At 40.2% G+C, this 21,312-nt stretch overlaps 1 protein-coding gene across 3 annotated transcripts in view; it reads right to left on the reverse strand.

Annotated features, from left to right (window-relative positions):
- Positions 1 to 17,249, reverse strand: part of LOC132300884 (uncharacterized) — a 32,464-nt gene extending 15,215 nt beyond the window's left edge. The window contains exons 1-5 of one of the 3 annotated variants that reach the window (XM_059798164.1): positions 16,935 to 17,192; positions 16,631 to 16,814; positions 14,898 to 15,104; positions 9,884 to 10,100; positions 7,611 to 9,752 (exon numbers count right to left, since the gene is read on the reverse strand). In XM_059798164.1, the coding sequence (XP_059654147.1) occupies positions 9,736 to 9,752; positions 9,884 to 10,100; positions 14,898 to 15,104; positions 16,631 to 16,814; positions 16,935 to 17,017 (708 nt within the window). In that variant the 5' untranslated portion in view covers positions 17,018 to 17,192 and the 3' untranslated portion in view covers positions 7,611 to 9,735. Of the gene's footprint in view, positions 1 to 7,607; positions 10,101 to 14,897; positions 15,105 to 16,630; positions 16,815 to 16,934 lie in introns of those variants that run through there. The other 2 variants (XM_059798162.1, XM_059798163.1) reach the window with 2 other exon arrangements.
- Positions 17,250 to 21,312: the final 4,063 nt, after the last annotated feature.

A 21,312-nucleotide genomic window follows, 5' to 3' on the forward strand; every position in this document is an offset into this window, starting at 1 on the left:
ATTTCAGTCATCTAACCAACGATTGCAGGAGCCTAAGGAGACAAGTAGAGGTATTGATAGCCAAAGGTGAACTAGCTGAGTATCTACTCGATTCGGGCCATCAAAAATCATCCGAGCAAGCTAAATCTATCCCAAAGGCATCAACGGATAGCCAACCTGTTCTAGTCTTCAACATGATCCACAGTCATCCAGAGGAGAATGAACAGCCATAAAATTCTTACAGAATACAACTCAAGCAAGCCCAAAAACTACGGAGGGTTGGGGAAGCAACTCAGTTAAAAACAGGTTGGGCTTCACCCAAATCACCTTCCATGAGGGAGACCTCAAGAGGGTACATCAGCCGCATCAGGATCCTCTGGTGATCAGCCTTTTAGCGGCAAACTGCTTAGTCAGAAGAGTCCTAATTGACCCCGACAGCAGTGCCAACATTATAACCAAGTGAATATTTGAGCAGCTGAAAATCACCATGGATCAGATCTGCCCCACTTAGAATCCCTTGGTAGGATTCGATGGGAGACGAGTGGAACCAATGGGCGTAGTCACGCTATTGGTCACCACGGTAAAGAGAATTCTGAGGGAGAATTTCGCGATTGTGGACATCCATCCCACCTACAACTTACCCTCAACAATACATCAAGTCATGAGGTGCATTTGCCCCAACGGTTGGGAAGTCGTAAACATCTGGGGGACCAAGTAGCTGCAAAGGAACGTAGATCCAAGCTACTAACCAGTAAAGCAAAAACAAAGAAGATTCGCTCTAGAAAGGAACATAATTATTTCAGAATAAATTTATCGACTCCTAGAAACAGGATTCATACAGGAGGTACAATACCCACAATGGCTATCCAACGTAGTCGTCGTTTAAAAGAAAAATGGCAAATCGAGGGTGTGCATTGACTTTACCAACTTGAACAAAGCCGAAGGACAATTTTCCATTCCCAAAGATCGACCAGATGGTGGACACTACAACTGGGTACGAAAGGATAACTTTTCTCAATGCTTATTCAGGTTACAATCATATTCCGATGAACCCAACGAATGAGGAGAAGACATCCTTCATCACCGAACGAGGAACCTACTGTTACAAGGTGATGTCGTTAAGACTCAAGAATGCAGCGGCGACTTACCAACGACTGATCAACAAAGTATTCGAGAAACAGATCGGAAAAACTGTTGAAAACTACATAAACGATATGGTGGTCAAGAGCAAGAAACAGCAGGAATATACATGTCATTTGCAGGAAGTGTTTGATACCTTAAGGAAAAATAAGATGAGGTTAAATCCAGCGAAATGCTCATTCGGGGTATCCTCCGGCCAGTTCCTGGGCATCTGGTGAACGAAAGAGGAATAGAGGCTAGCCCCGTCCAAATAGCAAAATTGGTGTAAAGTAAAGAGCCGTAGACCATGAAAGACGTTCAGGTCTTAAACGGGCGGATAGCAGCCCTCAGTCACTTCATTTCCAGACTATCTGACAAGTGCAACCCATTTTTCGATGCCATCAAAGCAAAAAAAAGGGGGAAATATAGGGGAATGAATAACAGGAAGCCCTCGCTAAACTTAAGGAGTACATGGTCAATCCTCCCATCTTGTCTGCCTCGACGCCCGAAGAGCCCTTATACCTCTACTTATCTGTGTCTCAAACGGCAACCAGTGCCGCCCTGATAAGAGAAACAGAGAGAAAGCAACACCCAGTGTTCTACTCTAGTAAAACCATGACAGACTCCGAAAGCAGATACTCAACGGCTGAGAAAGTAATTCTTGCCCAGATCCAAGCAAAAGAAAGCTCAGACATTACTTTGAAGCACATAGGATAATTGATCCAACAGCTCATCCAATCAAAGCAATTCTTAATAAGCCAGATCTTTCAGGAAGAATAACAAGTGGGCGATTGAATTGAGTTCTTTCGACATATGGTATGAACCCCGGACAGTAAATAAAGGACATGTGGTTACAGACTTCCTACTAGAAACTGATCCAAAAGTCGAAGAGCAGATCCCAGACGACCCTCTTTGGGAGTTATACGTGGATGGCTCCACCAACCAGAAAGGAGAAGGGCAGGGTTGGAAATTAGGACCCTGAAGGAACCAAACTCCACCAAGTGATTAGGCTAGAGTTCCCCGCCACAAACAATGAGGCAGAGTATGAGGCAATGTTGGCAGGACTCAAGTTAGCCAAAGAGCTCCTGGTAAAAATTCTACAAGTTTATAGTGACTCACAGCTTGTGATCACGCAGGTAAAGGGCAAATACATCCCCAAGGAGGAAATGAGGAACGCATACAAAGAGGAAGTGGAAAAACTAGCAAAGAATTTTGACATAATCAAGTTCAATCAGATTCCAAGGGTGGAGAACCCCATTGCCAATCGGCTGGCCTCCGTTGCCTCTGGAGCTGACGACTTAATGGTCAGGATCGTACTTGTAGACATCTTAGACACTTCAAACATCATAAAGCCACTACAAGTATTAGTCATGGGAACCAAGTTGGATGGATCCAATTCTCGCATACCTAGAAAGAGGAAATCTCCCCGACTCAAAAGAAGCGGCACGACAACTAAGGTTGAAAGCCGCCAAATATTTGGTCATTAACGGACAACCTTCATACGGTTATTTTCGAGGCCATATCTAAGATGCCTGACCCCACGGAGTCGAAAGAAGTTCTAAAACAACTGCATGAAGGAGAATGCGGAAATCAGGAATATCACTAGCTCATAAAGCTTTAACCTAAGACTACTTCTGGCCATACATGGCAAGAGAAGCCGAAGAGTGTTCCAGAAGGTGCGATAAGTGCCAATGACACGCACCCCTCATACACCAGCCTCCAGAAGACCTCCACACCACCGGCAGCCCATGGCCGTTTGCTTAGTGGGGAATATACGTAGTAGGTCCTTTGCCCACAGCTGCATCCCAAAGAAGTATGTCTTGTTAACAACTGACTACTTCACCAAGTGGGTAGAAGCAGAGGTGTATGCAAGCGTAACCAATGTACAGATCAAAAAGTTCATCTGGAACAACCTAATATGTAGATTCGAGATCCCGCGCTCAATCATCATTGACAATCGCACAACTTTGAACAATCAACATACCAAGTGGTTCTTCGATAAGTACGGGATCAACCAAAAGATGTCGACAGTGTACCATCACCATGGAAATGGGCAAGCGAAAATAACCAACAAAACATTTTTCGCCGACATCAAGAAGAATCTCGAGGAGAAGAAGGGAAAGTGGCTGGATGAATTACCCGCCTTTGGGCATACTGCACCACTCCGAGACGTCCCACAGGCGAAAGCCCCTACGCCCTAGCCTACGGAACCGAAGCGGTAATACCCACTGAGATGATCGCCCCAACCATCCGAAACTTGTCATGGGGGCAAGAAACAAATGACCAGTTGTTAAAGCACGATCTGGATCTCCTAAAAGAAAAAAGGGAAGCAGCAGCAATCAGGCTAGGCTTATCAACAAAAATTAATGAACAGCTACAACAAAAGAGTTAGGTACAGAAGCTTCAACTCGTGAAATCTCCTACTAGTGAAAGCAGATGGATATGTGGAGAAACTGGAGCCAAATTGGACAGGGTCATTTCGGGTTTTAGACATAATCGGAAAGCGGGCCTACAGGCTCCAACACCTAAATGGATCAAAAGTAGACAGACCCTGAAATACAATGCATCTCAAAAGGTACTACCAACAAAACAATTTCATTTGTGCTTTTTACGGCCATCATAACCCCTCTCAATAAAGAAAGAATCTCCTTAAGTCGAGCTCTGTCCCACATGGAATAAAAAATAAACTATTTTTATGTTAATTAAGTACGACCCATTGATTATAAAATTGCCAAGGAGAGCCCACTGATAACGGCAGGCCGTTATAAGTGGTCACTCTTTGCAATCCCCTTTTTGGCGCAAATATGGAAGCAAGGCCTAGGCCTAAAAAAAAAAAAAAAACACGAATGGCCCCAAGTGCCAATCACAACAAAAGGCGAAGGCCCGAAAAGCCGAATGCCAAATCAAATCTTTGCAAAATTTGGTTAAGTCCAAAAAAGCCAAACGGCGCCAAGTGTTGATTGCAACAAAAGGCGAAGGCCAGAAAAGTCGAACGCCAAATCAAATCTTTGCAAAATTTGGTTAAATCCAAAAAAGTCGAACGGCTCTAGGTGCTGATCGCAACAAAAGGCGAAGGCCAGAAGAGTCGAACGCCAAATCAAGTTTTGTAAAATTTAGTTAAGTCCAAAAAAGCCGAACGACCCTAGGTGCCGATCGCCACAAAAGCAAAGGCCTAAAGAGCCGAACGCCAAATCAAACATTTGTAAAATTTGGTTAAGTCCAAAAAAGCCGAACGGCCCCAGGTGTCGATCGCAACAAAAGGCGAAGGCCAGAAGAGCCGAACGCCAAACCAAATCTTTCCAAATTTTGGTTAAGTCCAAAAAAGCCAAACGACCCAGGTGCCTATCGCAACAAAAGGCAAAGGCCCGAAGAGCCGAACACCAAATCAAATCTTTGCAAAATTTGATTGAGTCCAAAAAAAGTCGAACGGCCACAGGTGTTGATTGCAACAAAAGGCGAAGGCCAGAAGAGCCGAACGCCAAATCAAATCTTTGCAAAGTTTAGGTAAGTCCAAAAAAGCCAAACGACCCCAGGTGCCAATCGCAAAAAAAAAGGTGAAGGCCCGAAGAGTTGAACGCCAAATCAAATCTCTGCAAATTTTGGTTAAGTCCAAAAAAGCCGAACGGCCCAAGTGTCGATCGCAACAAAAGGCGAAAGCCCGAAGAGCCGAACGCCAAATCAAATCTTTGCAAAATTTGGTTAAGTCAAAAAAACCGAACGATCCAGGTGCCGATCGCAACGAAAGGCGAAGGCCAAAAGAGCCAAACGCTAAATCAAATCTTTGCAAAATTTGGTTAAGTCCAAAAAAGCTGAACGACTCCAGGTGTCAATCACAACAAAAGGTGAAGGCCCGAAGAGCAAAACGCTAAATCAAACCTTTGCAAAATTTAGCTAAGGGCAAAAAAGCCAAACGGCCCCAAGTACCGATTACAACATTTGGAGAAGGCCTGAAGAGCTTAACACCCGAAAATCCAACGCCAGTCACAAACAAAAAACAAAGGGGGATCCTGAGTTCATCCTCCCAAAAAATACACAAAAAATGCAACAAGACAACACCATGCAATAAGGAGATGAACATAACAAGGAAAGTCCATTTCAATAATCATAATAATAATAATAATAATAAGAAGGGGGTTTCCATTACAAAAAATGCAAGATATACCTTACGTCTTAAAAAAAAAAAAAAAAAAACCTTTTTCTTCTCCTACTTCTTCTCAGCATCATCCACAACAGGAGCACCCCCCTCCTTGGTGAAATTTTCAGGAAAAGCATCAGCTAGCTGCACTCCAGCTGAATCAGGAGGAGGGAGGGGCGCATCAACAGCGAGGACAGGGTGACCTAAAGAGTTTGACTTGTACTGGAGTGGGGGCAAAACCTCAGGGGTCATTTTGCTCTTCAACACAACGGCAAGTTCTCTCTCACCGGCCCCAACTGATAGTTCAGCGTTTTCCCCAATATGTTGGAGCCCTTGCTCCACGTCATGCTTATCAGCATCGGCATACTCCCTTTCCTCTAGAGGAACCTGGCCCTGAGCAAAGCCAAGCCTGAACCCCTTAGCATAGCGAAGATTGGCAATTTGGGAGAATCACGTGAACATTTCAAGACCTCCGTCCTTACAAGTCTAAGTCATGGAGTTGGCCTTCCCAAGCTGCAGCTCCAACTCAGCCGCTTTGTTTTCCAAATCTTTGGCCCTCTTGCCAAAGTACTCAACAGATTTCTGCCTCTTTAGACCTTCGTTTTGGGCATCTTTGAGGGAGGCCTCTAAAAATTCAACCCTCTTCTAAAGGGTAGTAGACTGGTTTGCCTAAAGAGAGTCGGACGAGAGCTTCTTCAAGAGGGCGAACATCACGAAATTGCTATGCAGAGCAGAAAATCATTTTATTTAAATATATATCTATATATATATATATATATAAAATAAAAAAGGGGGAGTCCAGTGATTACCTCCATGATGGACTGAGGAGCAAGAGAAAGAAGATCATTAACACTCATCTGCTGTTGAAGGATTTCATCTCTGGGAGGCCACATTCCTCTGGGCCAAACCCATCATAATCTCTGGGTCCTCGACCCCAGAATCGCCGAGGGTAATAGCGGAACCATTTGCCTTTAACATTTCGGGAAACCACATTTTGGTGGGCCCAGCAAAATCGCCACCGGCAGTACCATCGGCAGCCGCAATGGCAGCAAGGGCACCTTTGCCTTTGAAGGCCCCAGCCATGAGCTTGGGGCGCTTTGGGGTGGGAGCATCCTTCGGCAAATGGCATTTAAGTGCCAGCTCGGATGAAACCCCCTTCTCTTTCTGAGGGGTGAGGGTTTTGCTCACCTCAGGGAGCACATTCTTCCTCTCCTTTGCCAACTTAGCAACTGCCTCCCTCTCCTTTTTAGTGAGGCGAGCTCTGGGAGGTGGAAGTTCCATTGCCGATTCAAAGAGTAGGGGATGAACAAAAGAAACGGGCTCGGCTTCAAGATGATAGGCATCAAAATCGATGGGCTCCTCAGGACCTTAAATGATCAGAGGAGGATTCCTAGAGATCGCCTCAAGAAGAAAAAAGGAAAGGAGGACCCGCGTAGAGGGGACATTATTCCAAATATTTGACTGCAAGTACTTAAACCGGATGTCTGCAAATTTAGAAGGAAAGAGATCAGTTTTATGACCCAAGAAATCATAAATGTAGTAGAACTGTGTGACCATGCAAACAAAACAAGAAGAATCGCCCAAGTCATCGAACGCAGGGATGGAAGCTCGCCAGAACAGGGAAATCCTGAGCAAATGGGGAACGTCAAGCTCCTCCAACCTTAACAATTCTTTCTTTCCATTTCTTATTGGGTGTATTAAGATCGGAGAAAATGGCCTACCAGTCTTAGAGTGAAAATGGTATCTACCCTCTTCGCCCTTTATTCTATTTATTAAATAACAGAAGAGAAGATCAGCAAAATTCAAGGTCATTCTTCGAACTTGATTCAAAGCCAGAAGGCAAGAAAAGATGCGGAAGAAATTAGGGGTTCACCTGAAGAGGGGCTAAATTCATAACAGAAAATACCCGAAGGTAGAAAGGATTTAGGGAAAATCTAAAGGCAGACAATTGACCAACGGAGAAGAGCATCTCGTCCTCTCCCAAACCCTCACTGAAACTGAAATTTAAATCGCGAGGGTATTCCTCCAAGGTAACATCATGAGGGCCTATTCTTTTTTCTCAATTGAAGGGCAGAAAGCGATTTTCTCTCCACGATATCCAAAGGAAGAATTATAAGGTCCTTAGCAGAATTCGGAGTGTCCACACTAACCTCCAGCGTTTGATTCAGAATCGGACACCCTAACACTAGGAGTACGCTCACTACTCTCTTGACTAATGATGGAAGAGCGAAGCAGAGATAGAGAAAGATTAAAATAAAAGCAAGCAAGAAAAAGACTAACCTTAGCAATGGGGAGGAGACCGGAACAATCGCAGACGAATTTGTTTTCAAAAGCAAATATTTTCACAAGCGCAATTCGTCAAAACAGCAAGACCCCGGTATATATAGACACAAGGCGTGCAACGAAAAGACAAAAGCAAGGAGCCCTAAAACACGGAACCCCAAACGGTGATGATGAGCAGTAACACTTGCAGAAAACCTCTCCACTTCCAAAATCAGTTACAATTCCTTACATAAACTTGATTCATAAAAGGAATTGGAGGCAAAGTGTGGAGAGAAAATTTTCCACCACTCACAAGATGCCACATGTCAATAAAAAGGCCAGCCAAAAGATATTGGGCCAAGAGCCCAAAACTGCACCAAGCAACTATAGGCCAGAAGGAAAACACTAAACACCTAATTGGCCCAATAACAAAGCCTAGCAAGCCTAATCCAAAGCCTTGGTCAACACAACTGAGAGTAACGCCCGCCATCAAAATCACAAGGAATCAGGAGGAAAAAATGTCCATATATATAACAGTCAGTAACAGTCCCATAAAAATCTCCTTGTATAGATATAAATAAGGGGGCAAAACCCACACGAAAGGGACTGAGTTCTATTTGCCCTTGTTCTTCCGTGATCTCATTGTTTCTAATTTTCTTTCTCATAAGTTGCTATCAACTATATACTCTTTCTTCTTCTTCTTCTTCTTCTTCTTCTTCTTCTTCTTCTTCCCTTCAGTTATTTTGGAGTATTTTAGCAACCTTCTATTGTTCTCAATTAAGTGTTTTGAAATTCCCAGATTGAACCTTAGTGTTCAGTCCGGGATTTTATGCACCTACAAGTATGTATTTATGTGGCGGATTAGTCAAATTCCCAAAACCCAAGACAAAAGGATATGCTAAAAATTTATATTATTCATTATCCTTCTTCTATTTTACAGAGTAAAAATAATGTTTCAGAAGAGGTTGGACCTGGCGCGATAATCAAGTGCTTGCCTGCCCCCTACAGTGGCACAAGCTCGAGTCCCGGAATTAGCCTCTCTAGAAATAAGGGTAAGGTGCCTACTATCCACCTCTCCTAGACCCTACAAAATGCGAGACACTTGTGCATTGAGTAAGACCTAGTACAATAATTGTAACGTCCCAAATCTGGGGATCCGAATCACTAACCGGGTCGTTACCAGACCCAAGGACACACAAGGGTACTATATTCATTTTGTGTAAGGGAGATGGATGGTTTGACTTTAAGCAAGTCTAAAGAGGTAAATTCAATTCATTCAAATCATTATATAACATTCCAAGAAGTTCTAAGGGCATAAACTTGGTTTCCCACAATTACGTACTCTCGGTATAACCAATTTCCGAACACTGTCACACTAAAACATAAATATCTGCCAGTATGATTGGACTATGAGAATGAGTTTGGTACCATTAGAAAGCTAACAAAAAATCCTTCAATTTGGGCTTAAGACTGACCCCATTTGGATTTAAAACGAGGAAGATATGGCCGTTTAAAGTCTACTCAATAGTGCTGTGAACAAGGGTGCGAGCGGTCGCAGGGTGTCTTGCGAGCACGCCTGGCAAGCTCCGAGCGCTCGGAGGTGGTCGGCGAGTGCTCGGTTAAGGATTTTTTATTCTGTTTTGCAACCCTAAAATCTGATTTTGAAGCCCGAGCGCTTGGGGGAAAGGCTGCGAGCGCTCGAGGAAGCCCATAAATGGCCTCTTGTCCCCTTGTTGACTTGATTCCTGTTCCCGAGCTCACATTTGTTCACTTTGACCATTCTACCCTGTCCCAACTCACTAACAAGGTCAATAAAATATAATAAATTGATACACGTCAACTTATATGAAATAAATACATCCTCTTTTTTTTTCTTTTTCTTTTTTTTTTTTTCCTAAATAAAGAAAATTTTATAAACATAAAACAATAGAGTACAAGAGAGAAAGTGAGGAAAAGACCTCACTGGAACACACCCCTAGAAGCTAAGAGTAGTGCAGACATGTCCGCAACAACCCTTGCAGCTTCTAACTAGCCTATCAATCTTGAAGATGCACCCCTGCAACATCTAAAACATCCCAAACAATGCATTTCACTAAAATGGAAGGAACTCTAGATATATCATTATGTAACCTTCCATTCCGTTCATTAAGTAGTACGCGGTGGCTGTAAACATCATCTTAAAGACCTTATTCCGGCAGGACTTTGTACGAAATTGAATCCCCATATCTGTAGCAAAGACTTCAGCACTGTGCAATTTCTGAAACCTCCAATGAAACAAGTGAGCCAAACCACACCAAACTTCCGAGGTATAAACACAAGTAACAAACAAGTGATTCACATTCTCCACATTACTGCCACAAAAACAACATTGAGAAACTAGAGAAATACCCCTTCTCTGTAGATTGTCATTAGTTAAGACAGCATTGTGTAGTATCAGAGCACCATGAACAGACCAGCGAGGTCTCCCTCCATTCCATACCAGATCATACCAAGGAACCTCAGGGGTTGAAACGCTACAAGACTCCCAAGCATCCTTAAAAGTAAAGGACTTATGATTCCACAAAATTCGATCCTCACCACCATAAATCATATTCTGTCTCATACACTGTTGGATTTCAAAAGGAACATCATCAACCCTCCACTGAAAGTTCACAATAAAAATGCTCAAATCCAATTGCTTGTTAGCGGAGACCATTCTCAGAGTTCTAAAACTGAACATATCAGTTAAATACATCCTTTTTACATTTATTCATCCCGAAAACATACATCATTAAGAGTAAACAAGTACAATACCACTATCATCCATTGCGTGTCCCAAAATTATACGAGTTTGATAGATTACATCACCAAAGTCCTTTTACATTGCCATTGAAACGATTACAAAATACTACAAGTTTATGCCAAAACTTTAGGAATATGGAATCGGTTACAAAAGCTGACAAAATAGATTCTACATCTATGCCTAAGCTCGTAGAAATGTACCATCCACCACTTCTCTCCCAGGTCCTAAAAATGTGACGTCCCGGATTTTTTCGATATTTTTCGGGCATTTCTTTTATTTTATTATTTTCCATGCAGTAGGATGCGTGCCATGAGAGTTCGGGTTTCACTTGGAGCACTTCCTTAGGTTTGGAATCCTTATAATCTTATTTGAATCCATTTCGGACATTTTCAAGTTTTGACCGGGAGACCCCGCGTGGGTCCAGGGTAGTCTATGTGCACGGGAATGGCGAGGGCCTAAGTGAAAGACCATTGGAGGGTGTTATTATTATATTTTTGGTGGATTATAGCATTAAAGTAATTTCCCGCGTGGGTCCGTGAGAAATCGGTTTGGTTTGGTTCGGTTCGGTTCCATGGTTCCTTTTTTTTCTTGTTTTTTCCTCTCTTTTTTTCCCCTACTATAGAAATATTCATATTTCAAAATCCAAATGCACAACAATACACCAAGTTAACCAACACATTCAGAATTGCTAATATATTTAGAACTTATAATTCATTCTTCTCTGTTATTTCTAGAACTGAAGTGAATAAATTTAAAATTGATAATAACCTAATACATTCAAAATTACTAATTCAACAACAAACATTCAGTCACAATTCAAAAAACCAACAAAATTCAGCCATTGTAAATCAATAAAAAATAAGAATCATCTAATAAATTGATAACACCTAAGAGAATTAAGAGTGGACTGTAGGATTGATAGTTCTTACAAACTTCTAAGTGATTTGGATTGTAGGATTATATTATAATTTAACATATATATAAATATATATAGATATAACTAAACGGTTCGGTTCGGTTTAGTGATTTGGATTGTATGTTTTCTCTATTATAAATATTCATGTATTGCAAGAGCAAAAATACAACCTTTTATCAATAATATTTCAGAATTCTTTATGAATTTATCTCTTATTTTGTGGATTCAAAACACCCTACTTTGTGGATTCAAAGTAACCCGTTCCTTGTGAACGTTTATTGCTTCCGCTTACGCCAATAGATTTTGAATCATGGACAACAATTTATAGAGTAAATAAGCGCTTTGAAATTTACTATAGTTTCTTTGTGAGACTCACCATCCTTAGGAAAAATAAATCAAATTATTTTTCTCCATGTAATTTTTTCATCTTTTAGTAATTTTTTATACAAAAATTCCTCTTTTTTATTTTTTTTCTTTGCAATAAATAAAGGGATAATTTCACTAACACCCCTTGAGGTTTGGCCAAATATTAGTCTAAAACATCTTTCGAAAATAACTATCACTCACATTACAAACGTTTGTTCCGTTTTTCACTCACAGCCCAAAAGTTAGTTGACAGGTGTGTCAGACCACTTTTTACATTTAAAAAGACATTCTTACCCTTTGACTTTGGTTTGACCCACTAAATTGTTTCTTTAATGATTAAAATTACATGTTTACCCTTCTGTTTGCATCTCTCTCTCACAATTTGCAATCCCTTAATCTCTATTCTCACATCTACTGAATCTTCACTTTCCGTTCTTCTATTTTATTTGTCTTGGATCAGACTTGGAATATGCCAGAGGTATGTGTTTAATTTTCTTCTTTAGTTTCCTCAACAACTCTTTTTAACCACTCTGTTTTTCTGGTGCTCCCATTTTGCTCTCTTACATGCATCTGATTTTCCCTCACTTCCTCTGTCTCTCTCTTAGTTTTTCTAAGTTACTTTCAAAGAATTTGTGAATTAGGCTCGCTCTAGACCTGAATTTGTCTCTCTCAGTCTCTTGAGTGTGTCCTAGAGAATCTTCACTTTTCTTCACCCCCCCCCCCCCCCCCCACCCAAAAAAAAAAAAAAAAAATTTCTTCACTTTTGTTTGTCATTCAAAATCAAACTGTGTATTTGTCTTGAAATCTCTTCCTTTAATTTCTTAGCTTTCTCGTTATTGGAAAAAAAAAAAAAAAAAACGCATCCACTCTTGTTTGTTTTGAAGTCTCTTCCATTAATTTCTTAGCTTTTTCCTTATATAAGAAACAGTCATAAGCTTTTTGTATTTCTATTGGCAATTCCTTTATATTCTGTATTGCATCGTCTCCTTAGAGAGAGAAAAAAAAGGAAACAAATTGAAAGTTGCTTGTGAACTAAAAATGGGTGACAATATTTCTAGTACTATTGGGGGAACGATGTCGGAGCCAATCAGAGACAGCTTGTACAAAATCATCAGGCGTCAATTTGGTTATTTGTTCCACTACAAGGAACACATAAAAGATTTCGAAGATGAAGTTAATAAACTCAGAGACGCAATGGGAAGTGTCCAAACAAGGGTGGATGCAGCATTGAACAATGCCAAAGTCGTTGAGGATAATGTTCATGCTGACCGAAGTGCAGAGCTCATTGCCCACGATGGAAGAAGACAAGAACAGATTACAGCAAGGCACAGAAAATCTCAAGTGTATTGATGTACGCTCGCGGTACCGGAATGGTAAGGGGTATAGAAGCGTCGTCCCTTCATAGAGAGATAGAGGAAACTGTTTGCATTCGCCGGTGGTGGTGAAGAGAGTGTTGGTTTTGGTGTTAGGTAATATGGAACGGCCATGACAACCACCATAACCGCAATGAAAACTCATAAAATTGATGTCCCACGCCATCTCTCCGCTGACCACACCAGAATTTGCACCAGTGAAAAGAAACTCATTTCGCCGTCAAACCCACTAGGATCTTCCATAGCTGACGCATTTGAAGTCTAGGTCTTGGCTACAGCAACACGTTTTGGGTCTGAACGAGGCTCGCTAAGGCCACGGTCGCAACGACATGGTGGTGAGGGAAGATAGGTTCGCAACGGCTGTGCACTCCACAGCCACGATACGATCGCGATGGTGGTGCAGCACTCCACGGCCACGTTATATGGTGGGTCGTCGCTGCTGTTGGATCTGCACAAGGCTCGCCGGAGTTGTTGATCAAAGTGAAGCTCTCTGTATTCACCGGAAATGGTGGATCTAAATGAAGCTCGCCAGTGGAGAAGATATTTTGTATTAAATGTGATTGAAAAATTAGGGGTAAACATGTCTTTTCCCACGTTTTTAACGGAGACAGTAACGGAAAAACGAAATTGAACCTAACTGATAGTTATTTTCGAAAGATGTTTTAGACTGATATTTGGCCAAACCTCAGGGGGTGTCAGTGAAATTAACCCAAAAATAAATGGTACTCAAGTATTCATTCAAACCTTTTCTTCATTTCGCTTTACTCAAATTAAAAGGAGAACATCAATAGCATGAAAGAATACGACTAATCATGTTGATAAGGATGGAATCCACAGTGTTCGATAACCAATAAGGATGTTATCAGGTTTTATCATGTTCCTGTTTCTTCATCTCATTCATTCCAATGGAATGTCTGTCACCACTTAGGCTGTGGGAAGGAGTATCCATTCATATATTATTGGGATCAGCCCACTAGAGAGTGACCATTACCACAACCTTTGGCCCACCAAAGATGGTACTGATACAGGCCCTGGCATGTGTCACTGATCTAAAAGTGTTGTGGTCACAGGAGAAGAACAGGGTATCTGTCATCAAAAGGCTTTGATGATTGATGAGGAGAGAGGTGGTGGCAGCTGCAACAGGGTCCCTCTGCACTCTGCTAAAGCAAGGACCGAAAAGGTTGGGGAGGGTAGGGTCAAGTTAGATGTTATCAGGTTTTATCATGTTCCTGTTTCTTCATCTCATTCATTCTATTGGAGAGTGTTACTTCTTAGGCTGTGGGAAGGAGTACCCATTCATGTATTATTGGGATCAGCCACTCTCTAATGACCATTATCACAACCTTTGGCCCACCAAATATGCTACTGAAAAAGGCCCTGGTATGGTCATTCCATCCCTTAGCATATTAATGGACCCTTGGAAGTGAAGGCACAAAAGATGGAATTTGCAAACTACACCCAAGAGTTGAATTACCAGGACATACATCACATCTCTTTTCATTATTTACTTCATACACTAGCTAGCACACTAATTATTTTTTGATCGTTCTATAAAAAAAGTGAGACACTTCGCAGACTTAAAGGTTGCAATAAAAAATGTCCAGCCAAGATCTTATAAATGCATGACAGGTTCATCATCCCACGTATTTGGGTGCAATTGCAGTTGTATTTGTTCCATCATCCATTTGATGGAATGACCATGGATCATGATAACTTCTGATCAAAGCTTTACAATGAGCTGCTATGTTATGAAGGCCCATGTAATATGGTTCGCATTTGTTTTTTTATTTTGGGGTAAACATAACAAGGTATACTTCACAATAACCCATTCACTAGCTGATATTCCTACTTAATGAATGCATCATTACAGTATCTTTTTCAGTTAAATTCACAAGCGAGGAGAAGTATGATTCCTTTATGCATGCAATGGCAGTTATGTAGATAAAGTACTGTGCAATTTTTTACCTTAGGCCATGGTGAATCTAGCCTGGCATTTGACAACACATGAACACCAGCTGAAACCTCCGTTATGGAGAGGTTATCTTCTTCTGGACGGTTGGTTATATAAACCATGGTCTTGGAACAAAGATCAGCTATTATCAGATTAAAACCATTATACTGATCTGCCTCTCCCACAAGCTCCTCTGCAAACTCCATCGGATTTTTCTTGCTCTGCAACCACAAAAGCTATAAGAATCATACAAGAACTTTCAAGAGGAATTAGTTATAAAGACTGTAACAGCCCTAAGAACGCGTCCATGCTCAAGTACCAAGGCCACGTAGTTTGTAATTTCGAAAACAGCATTATGAGAGTATAATGGACAAGTAATGTTACATAAAGCTAATTAGGCTCTGTATTAAGTTCAAATTTATTTGCAGTAATTCTAGAAGAAATAATGGAGGACATCCAAGAGGACATTCCATGATGCAAATTGTTTGCATATGACAGTTCTATTGGATACTTTTAAGGAAGCCTTAACAATAAAATTAGAAACATGGTAAAATGCCTTAAAAGCGAAAGACCTAAAAATTTGAATGGCTAAAACATAATACATGGCCTGTAAATTTCATAAAGCAGTAGAGGACAACAATACAATTGTCACAATCCAAGATAAAGGTTACTCAAATAGCCATTTTTTATATTTAGAATCCATTATACAACAAGATGCAGAGATAGAGGACGATGTGATGAGTCGGATTGGAGCAGGGTGGACAAAATTGAGGCAAGTTAGTGGTACTCTATTTCTATGTGATAAACAAATAACAAACAATTTAGAAGGAAAATTCTATAGGATGGATATTAGGCCAGGTATAAGAGGTATTAAAAAAGAAAAAAGATCAACGCATTCATGTAGCTGAAATGAAAATGCTAAGATGGATGATAAGAAGTTTTAGGAATGACACCTATTAATAATAAAATTAGAATTGGGTGGTATTGTCATATACAACAGAGACAAAGACTTTAGATGCTCCAGTAAGAAAAAGTAGCTCTATTTGCATAGGAGGTAAGAGACAGAGACCAACCAAAACTCATGCGGACGAAGTACTTAGAAATTGTTTTACAAAAATTAAATAAAATAAGAGACATGGTTTATAAAATAAAATAATGAAATGAAAGAAGAGAATTCATGTAACCAACACCATTTATATGGGATAAAGGTAAGGATGCTGATGACGAAAGCTATTTAGGAAATGTCATCTTTGACCAATATACAGTAAATTATGCTTGATTAAAGTGTAAGGAGTAAAATTAGTGTTTAAACAACAAAAAGAATGTAATTTTCCACTAAAACAGCAAATGCACCATGTCACAGTTTCAATCCGCCTAAACAAAACTATAGATTTTATTTATTTAATTTTTTTTTTTTTTTTTTTGGGTGGGTTAACCCATGGATTACATATGAATTTCTGATCAAATACACAACTGACCCAAAAATGTTAACCGTCATAAGATCATCAATAAATCACTATGTTGAAGTTTCATAAACACAGTTGTGCATGCACAATCGATGGATCACATATGAATTCATAAACAGCAACAACAACACCACTAACAAGAAGGCTGCACTTGTATTCTACCAAAAGATCAAATGTGAGTTCTTGGGTCTTCTTCACCTTTATTACATAGATAGAAAATTAAACAAATAGGTGGAGTGCGTGCTGATAAGATTGTAGGAAAGAGAGATTAAAGCAAGTACCTCCAAGAAGCGCACGGGTAGATCACCTCTGCTCTTTGCCAGAGGTTGTTTCTTAACCTCCCTAACATTTGTAAGGAAAGCCACCCTTCCACCTCTTGTACATGCCAACCACGTCCCACCCGCGAGCCCATCCCTGCCACCCACTATCTCACCGCCTTCCCACCATGCCAGAGGCTTCGTAGGCCTTTCAATAACAAAAACCCCACAATTATTTGACAACAAAAAAGGCATAATCTACCTTCCAAAAAAAAAAAACAAAGCCATAATCTTTGAAGATAGATATTTACAGTAGTCAATCACTGACCTATTGTGATATTCGTCTCTGTTGAGTAATAGAAGGAATGGGTAGATGGGATGAGATTGCCATATAAACACGGCTATACACATTGATTCACTAGTTTTTGTGAACCAATTGATCGGTTAAATTTCATGGGTTATGGTTGTTCTTTTTGTAGATGTCTTAACGAAGCAGCCGGGCAAACAAAATTCGTGTAACCCACCCAAATCAGTGAAGAAAACAACTTTGCTAAATTTATTTTTTTTTTTATTATTTTTTTTATTATTATTATTTTTTTTTTATGACAAAAAAAAAGCCAACAGGCTATTACAGGATCATCCAACAAACAAAACTAAAACATAACATGAGCATAATAGAACCATGGACACAGCAAACAAGACTACTCCAAAAAAAAAATCTATCATTAAGTTAAGACATGGTCACCGTCATAAGAACCGAGTTTAAACAATTTCTTTAGCAGGATATCGTCCAGCACCAACCAACATTGTAATTTTCGTTGCGTAAGATTGGATTGAGTCTAAACTAAAAGTGTCAGTCACTTGCGCCCCCATCCCACCAGATGAAACTGAATTTGCACTTGTAAACTATTTGGCGGACTCAAAGTAGCCATCTGACTCACTGTACCACCCGCCACACCCTTAAGCCTTTTATCCCCCACAAGCTGAGCTGCATAAGAACCACCAGAGACTGATTGTCGACGTTTTCGGCCTTTCATAGCCAAAGTAGATCCCCGACTATTAGATGTGGCCGAAGAATCAGATTGATTCCCTTTACCCTTATTGGGCTTCGCCTTTCCCTTCTTCCAGTCCTTCGCCATTTGGTCTCAACGCTCTAATGGTAATATCCTTCCCTTAATGGGAGACGTAACTGGAGCATAGTTCACATTCTCCTCCAACTGCATCGATGCCACATGACTTTATGATGAAGACCCCAGAAGCAAACCCCCTTCAGGCACATGAAATTGTTCCCCACCAAAATAAAAATCAACCACCACTCCTTTTCCTTGGTTATCCACAACAGGCAAAGTTTGTATTTCAATAGCTCTTATGGATCCCTCCTCTTGACCATCCCCTCCAGAAATCCTATTCGGATCACCAACACTTGACAAAGCGACCACCGTAAGTTGTAAATGAAGCGTCTGATTAAAGGAGGGTCTTCCCAAAGGTCTCCCAAAAAGCCCACGTGATTCACTAAGCCAGTCAGGAAATTGACGAGCCAGTGAGGAAGTAGGAGGATGACCCATTTTCTTTGCCCCATCAAATTTAGTATCATCCATATATAGCCATTTTTTGGTTAAGTTATCACCCCTACTGACGACGGCCGTTCCAATACGCCAAAATGAATGCAGTGAATGTGTGGTTCAAGAAAAGCCTTTTATGTCAAATTTAAATTTATAAAAACTACTACCAACACCACTACTAACGTAGCAAGAGTGAGTAGGGATCGTCCCAAGGGATTATACGTGTTGGAATTTCAACTTCGACTCTAGCGTACCAAATGATTGCAAAAGAGAGTTGGGTTGGTTGATTAAGCTAAATTGAATTCAACTAAATAAAATAATATAAAGTAAACAAGAGAGAGAGAGAGGTCTTGGAGTGTAGAGATCACCACCAAGCAATACTATTCCAAACCATAATCAAGTGACTAATGAGGGAAATGAATGTGTTGCAACAATGTTGTGTGTGTAAAAGACATTCAATTGGTAAGGGTGACTCAACAAGTGCAAATTGTCTCAATCAACATGTGTGAGGCCACAATACATCTATTGGTAGAGGAATATATTGTCTAAACATCATGTGAAGATAACAAAATAACAATTCAAGTCATTGAACCTTTCATTAAGCTCATAGTCCAAGCAATCCATAAGGATGATTTAGTTAAACATGCATTATCAAAACATCATGTGAGAGGTACAAAATATCTATTGGGAGAGGAATAAATTGTCTAAACACATGTGAAAGATACAACATATCATCACTAGTCATTAATCCTTCATTAAGCTCAAAATTCCATTACACCACAATATTAGAGCATATGCTTCTTGCATTCAAAAGCATGGAACATCAAAGAACAAGCATGAATTGTCTCCCCCATCTAACACTACACTACAACTACACTACTAGCATGAAAATAAATTAAGGGAGAGGTACAATCTATCAAGGAATAAGTATGAACCATCAAAAGACATAACAAGAACATTCCATTAAGCATATCATCTTGATAATCTCTAGATCTATAGTATCAATACACATAGACATGCATCAAAAACACTAAATCTAGAGATAAGCACATGAATATCCTACTCTAGCATACATAGACATATGGATAGAATAGAATAGTCAATTGGAAGCATTAAACCATACAAACCATGAAATAATCAAGATTTATATATACATGAATATCAAGATGTATCATACAACACTAATCCCTCAATAATACACAAGATTAGAGTATAGAAAGCATGCTTGGGGCTAACTCTAGCCCCAAGAGGATGTCTAGCCACTCATAGTAGTGATGATCCAACCCTCAAGGGCTAACTCCATGGCTACTCCTTATTGGTGAAGATCTCCTCCAAAGGTTGCTCTAGCTTCCTCCCTTCTTCCTCTCCAAGAATAGCCTCCAAGATGATTTTCAATGTGTGACAAGAGACTCTCTCCAAAAAGTGTATCATATTCCTTATATAGGTAGGTCAAATACACCTTATGATGAGCTGTGGTCGTGCAAGGCATATTCTCCAATGATTGGATGAAGCACGGAATAAATGAGCTAGACTTTAACTTTTTCTCGCTGGAGGAAGTTCGATTGATTGAACCTTTACTTGGATCGATCGAAAATGGGTTCGATCGATCGAACTGCATCTTGGATCGATCGATCGAACTGCATCTTGGATCGATCGAAGTGGTCTGACTCCTTCGGATAATGACAAGGCTGGGATATTTTCAAGATATTTATGGGGAAAAAGACAAAAGTGGTTGGTAGGCATACAGTTGTGGATAAGATCAATCATTTGAATAGGACAAAATAGGGTTCGATCGATCGAAGGTGATGTTCGATCGATCGAACTTGGAATTTCAGCAAAGGCCAAGGTTGGATCTATCGAGAAGTATTGTGATCGATCATAGATGTTCGATCGATCGAACTCTAAGTTGAATCGATCGAACTTTTCAGCTGCACAACTTGATTCCTTTTTGCTCCTTTCTTTCTCCACTTTGCTCCCTCCTTTGGTTTATCTCAGGATTGCTTCAATTAAGCTCTTATTTGGCTGAGTTAGCTCAATTTTGGGATTAGTGCCTGAAAATATAAATAACACGTAATAAGTCTAAAATGGCAAAGTAAGATAGATAAAGGTACTAGAATGCTTAAGCTTAACGGGTTTAAATGCGCACTTTTCAGTGCTCATCACACCCCCAAACTTAAATATTGCTAGTCCCTAGCAATGAACTAAGAAGTAAGGAATGAAATGAACAACTAAACAACTATGAACTAGAAAGCAATAAAATGATAGCGCCACTTTCGTAGGGAACACGATTGCATTTAACATATGCAACAAGTCTTTTAAACCCCTAGGTTACCCCTAGCGGACGAGTGAAGTCTCGTGAGGGTTTCCAGAAATGATACCCACAAACATTAAGCTCATTCTTTCAAAAGAGGCACCAATATTACAAACAAGCATTGGGAGAAAACTACCTCAAGTATGCAATTTTTCAATCGTTTCTAAGCAATCTCCCAAAATTTCAATATCAAGCAAGCAAGTATGGTCCTCCACATATCAAGAAAATGATCATGAAAATCGAAACAAGTCTAGAATCCATGTGAGAGATCCGGCATCAAGTGTGTTGCTATCTTAGCCAACTAGAGAAGTAATCACATCCTTACCCTCAAACTAGCACACAAATCTAGTACCGATCATCAAGATAAGAGAGTGGACCTTTTATTAAAGCTTTATTGTTCTAGGTGCGCTTATTCTTTTCACTCATTTTCTTCTTCTTTTTTTTTTTTAATTTTTTTTTTATTGAGGATCAAAGATGGAAATATTATGCAATGTGTTGATCTCTTAAGCTTTTTAGAAGATTCATGTAGCGAGCTTTAGGTCAATGACTCCCAAACCAGATGGCTTTAGGGCATTAGGTGTTAAGACACCCCAACGGACTTACAAACTCAAATCAACTAGGCTACAAATCAAGACAACAACCATCTAATCATTTCCCACTTCTCGCCTTTTGGGAGAAGTCCTCACTATACCATCCGTCTCACAATATAGAGTTATACTACCCAACCATCCGTCTCACAATATTACTATTGCAGAGAGAATTAAACATTACTAGCTTCACAGATTTAAACATAGTGTAACTACCTGATTAAGTCCCTACTATCCAAGCTATTC

This window comes from Cornus florida, unplaced genomic scaffold (assembly GCF_030987335.1).
Source record: "Cornus florida cultivar Cherokee Brave unplaced genomic scaffold, ASM3098733v1 CherokeeBrave_3.0.0_Hap2_Chr03, whole genome shotgun sequence".
Taxonomy (NCBI): domain Eukaryota; kingdom Viridiplantae; phylum Streptophyta; class Magnoliopsida; order Cornales; family Cornaceae; genus Cornus; species Cornus florida.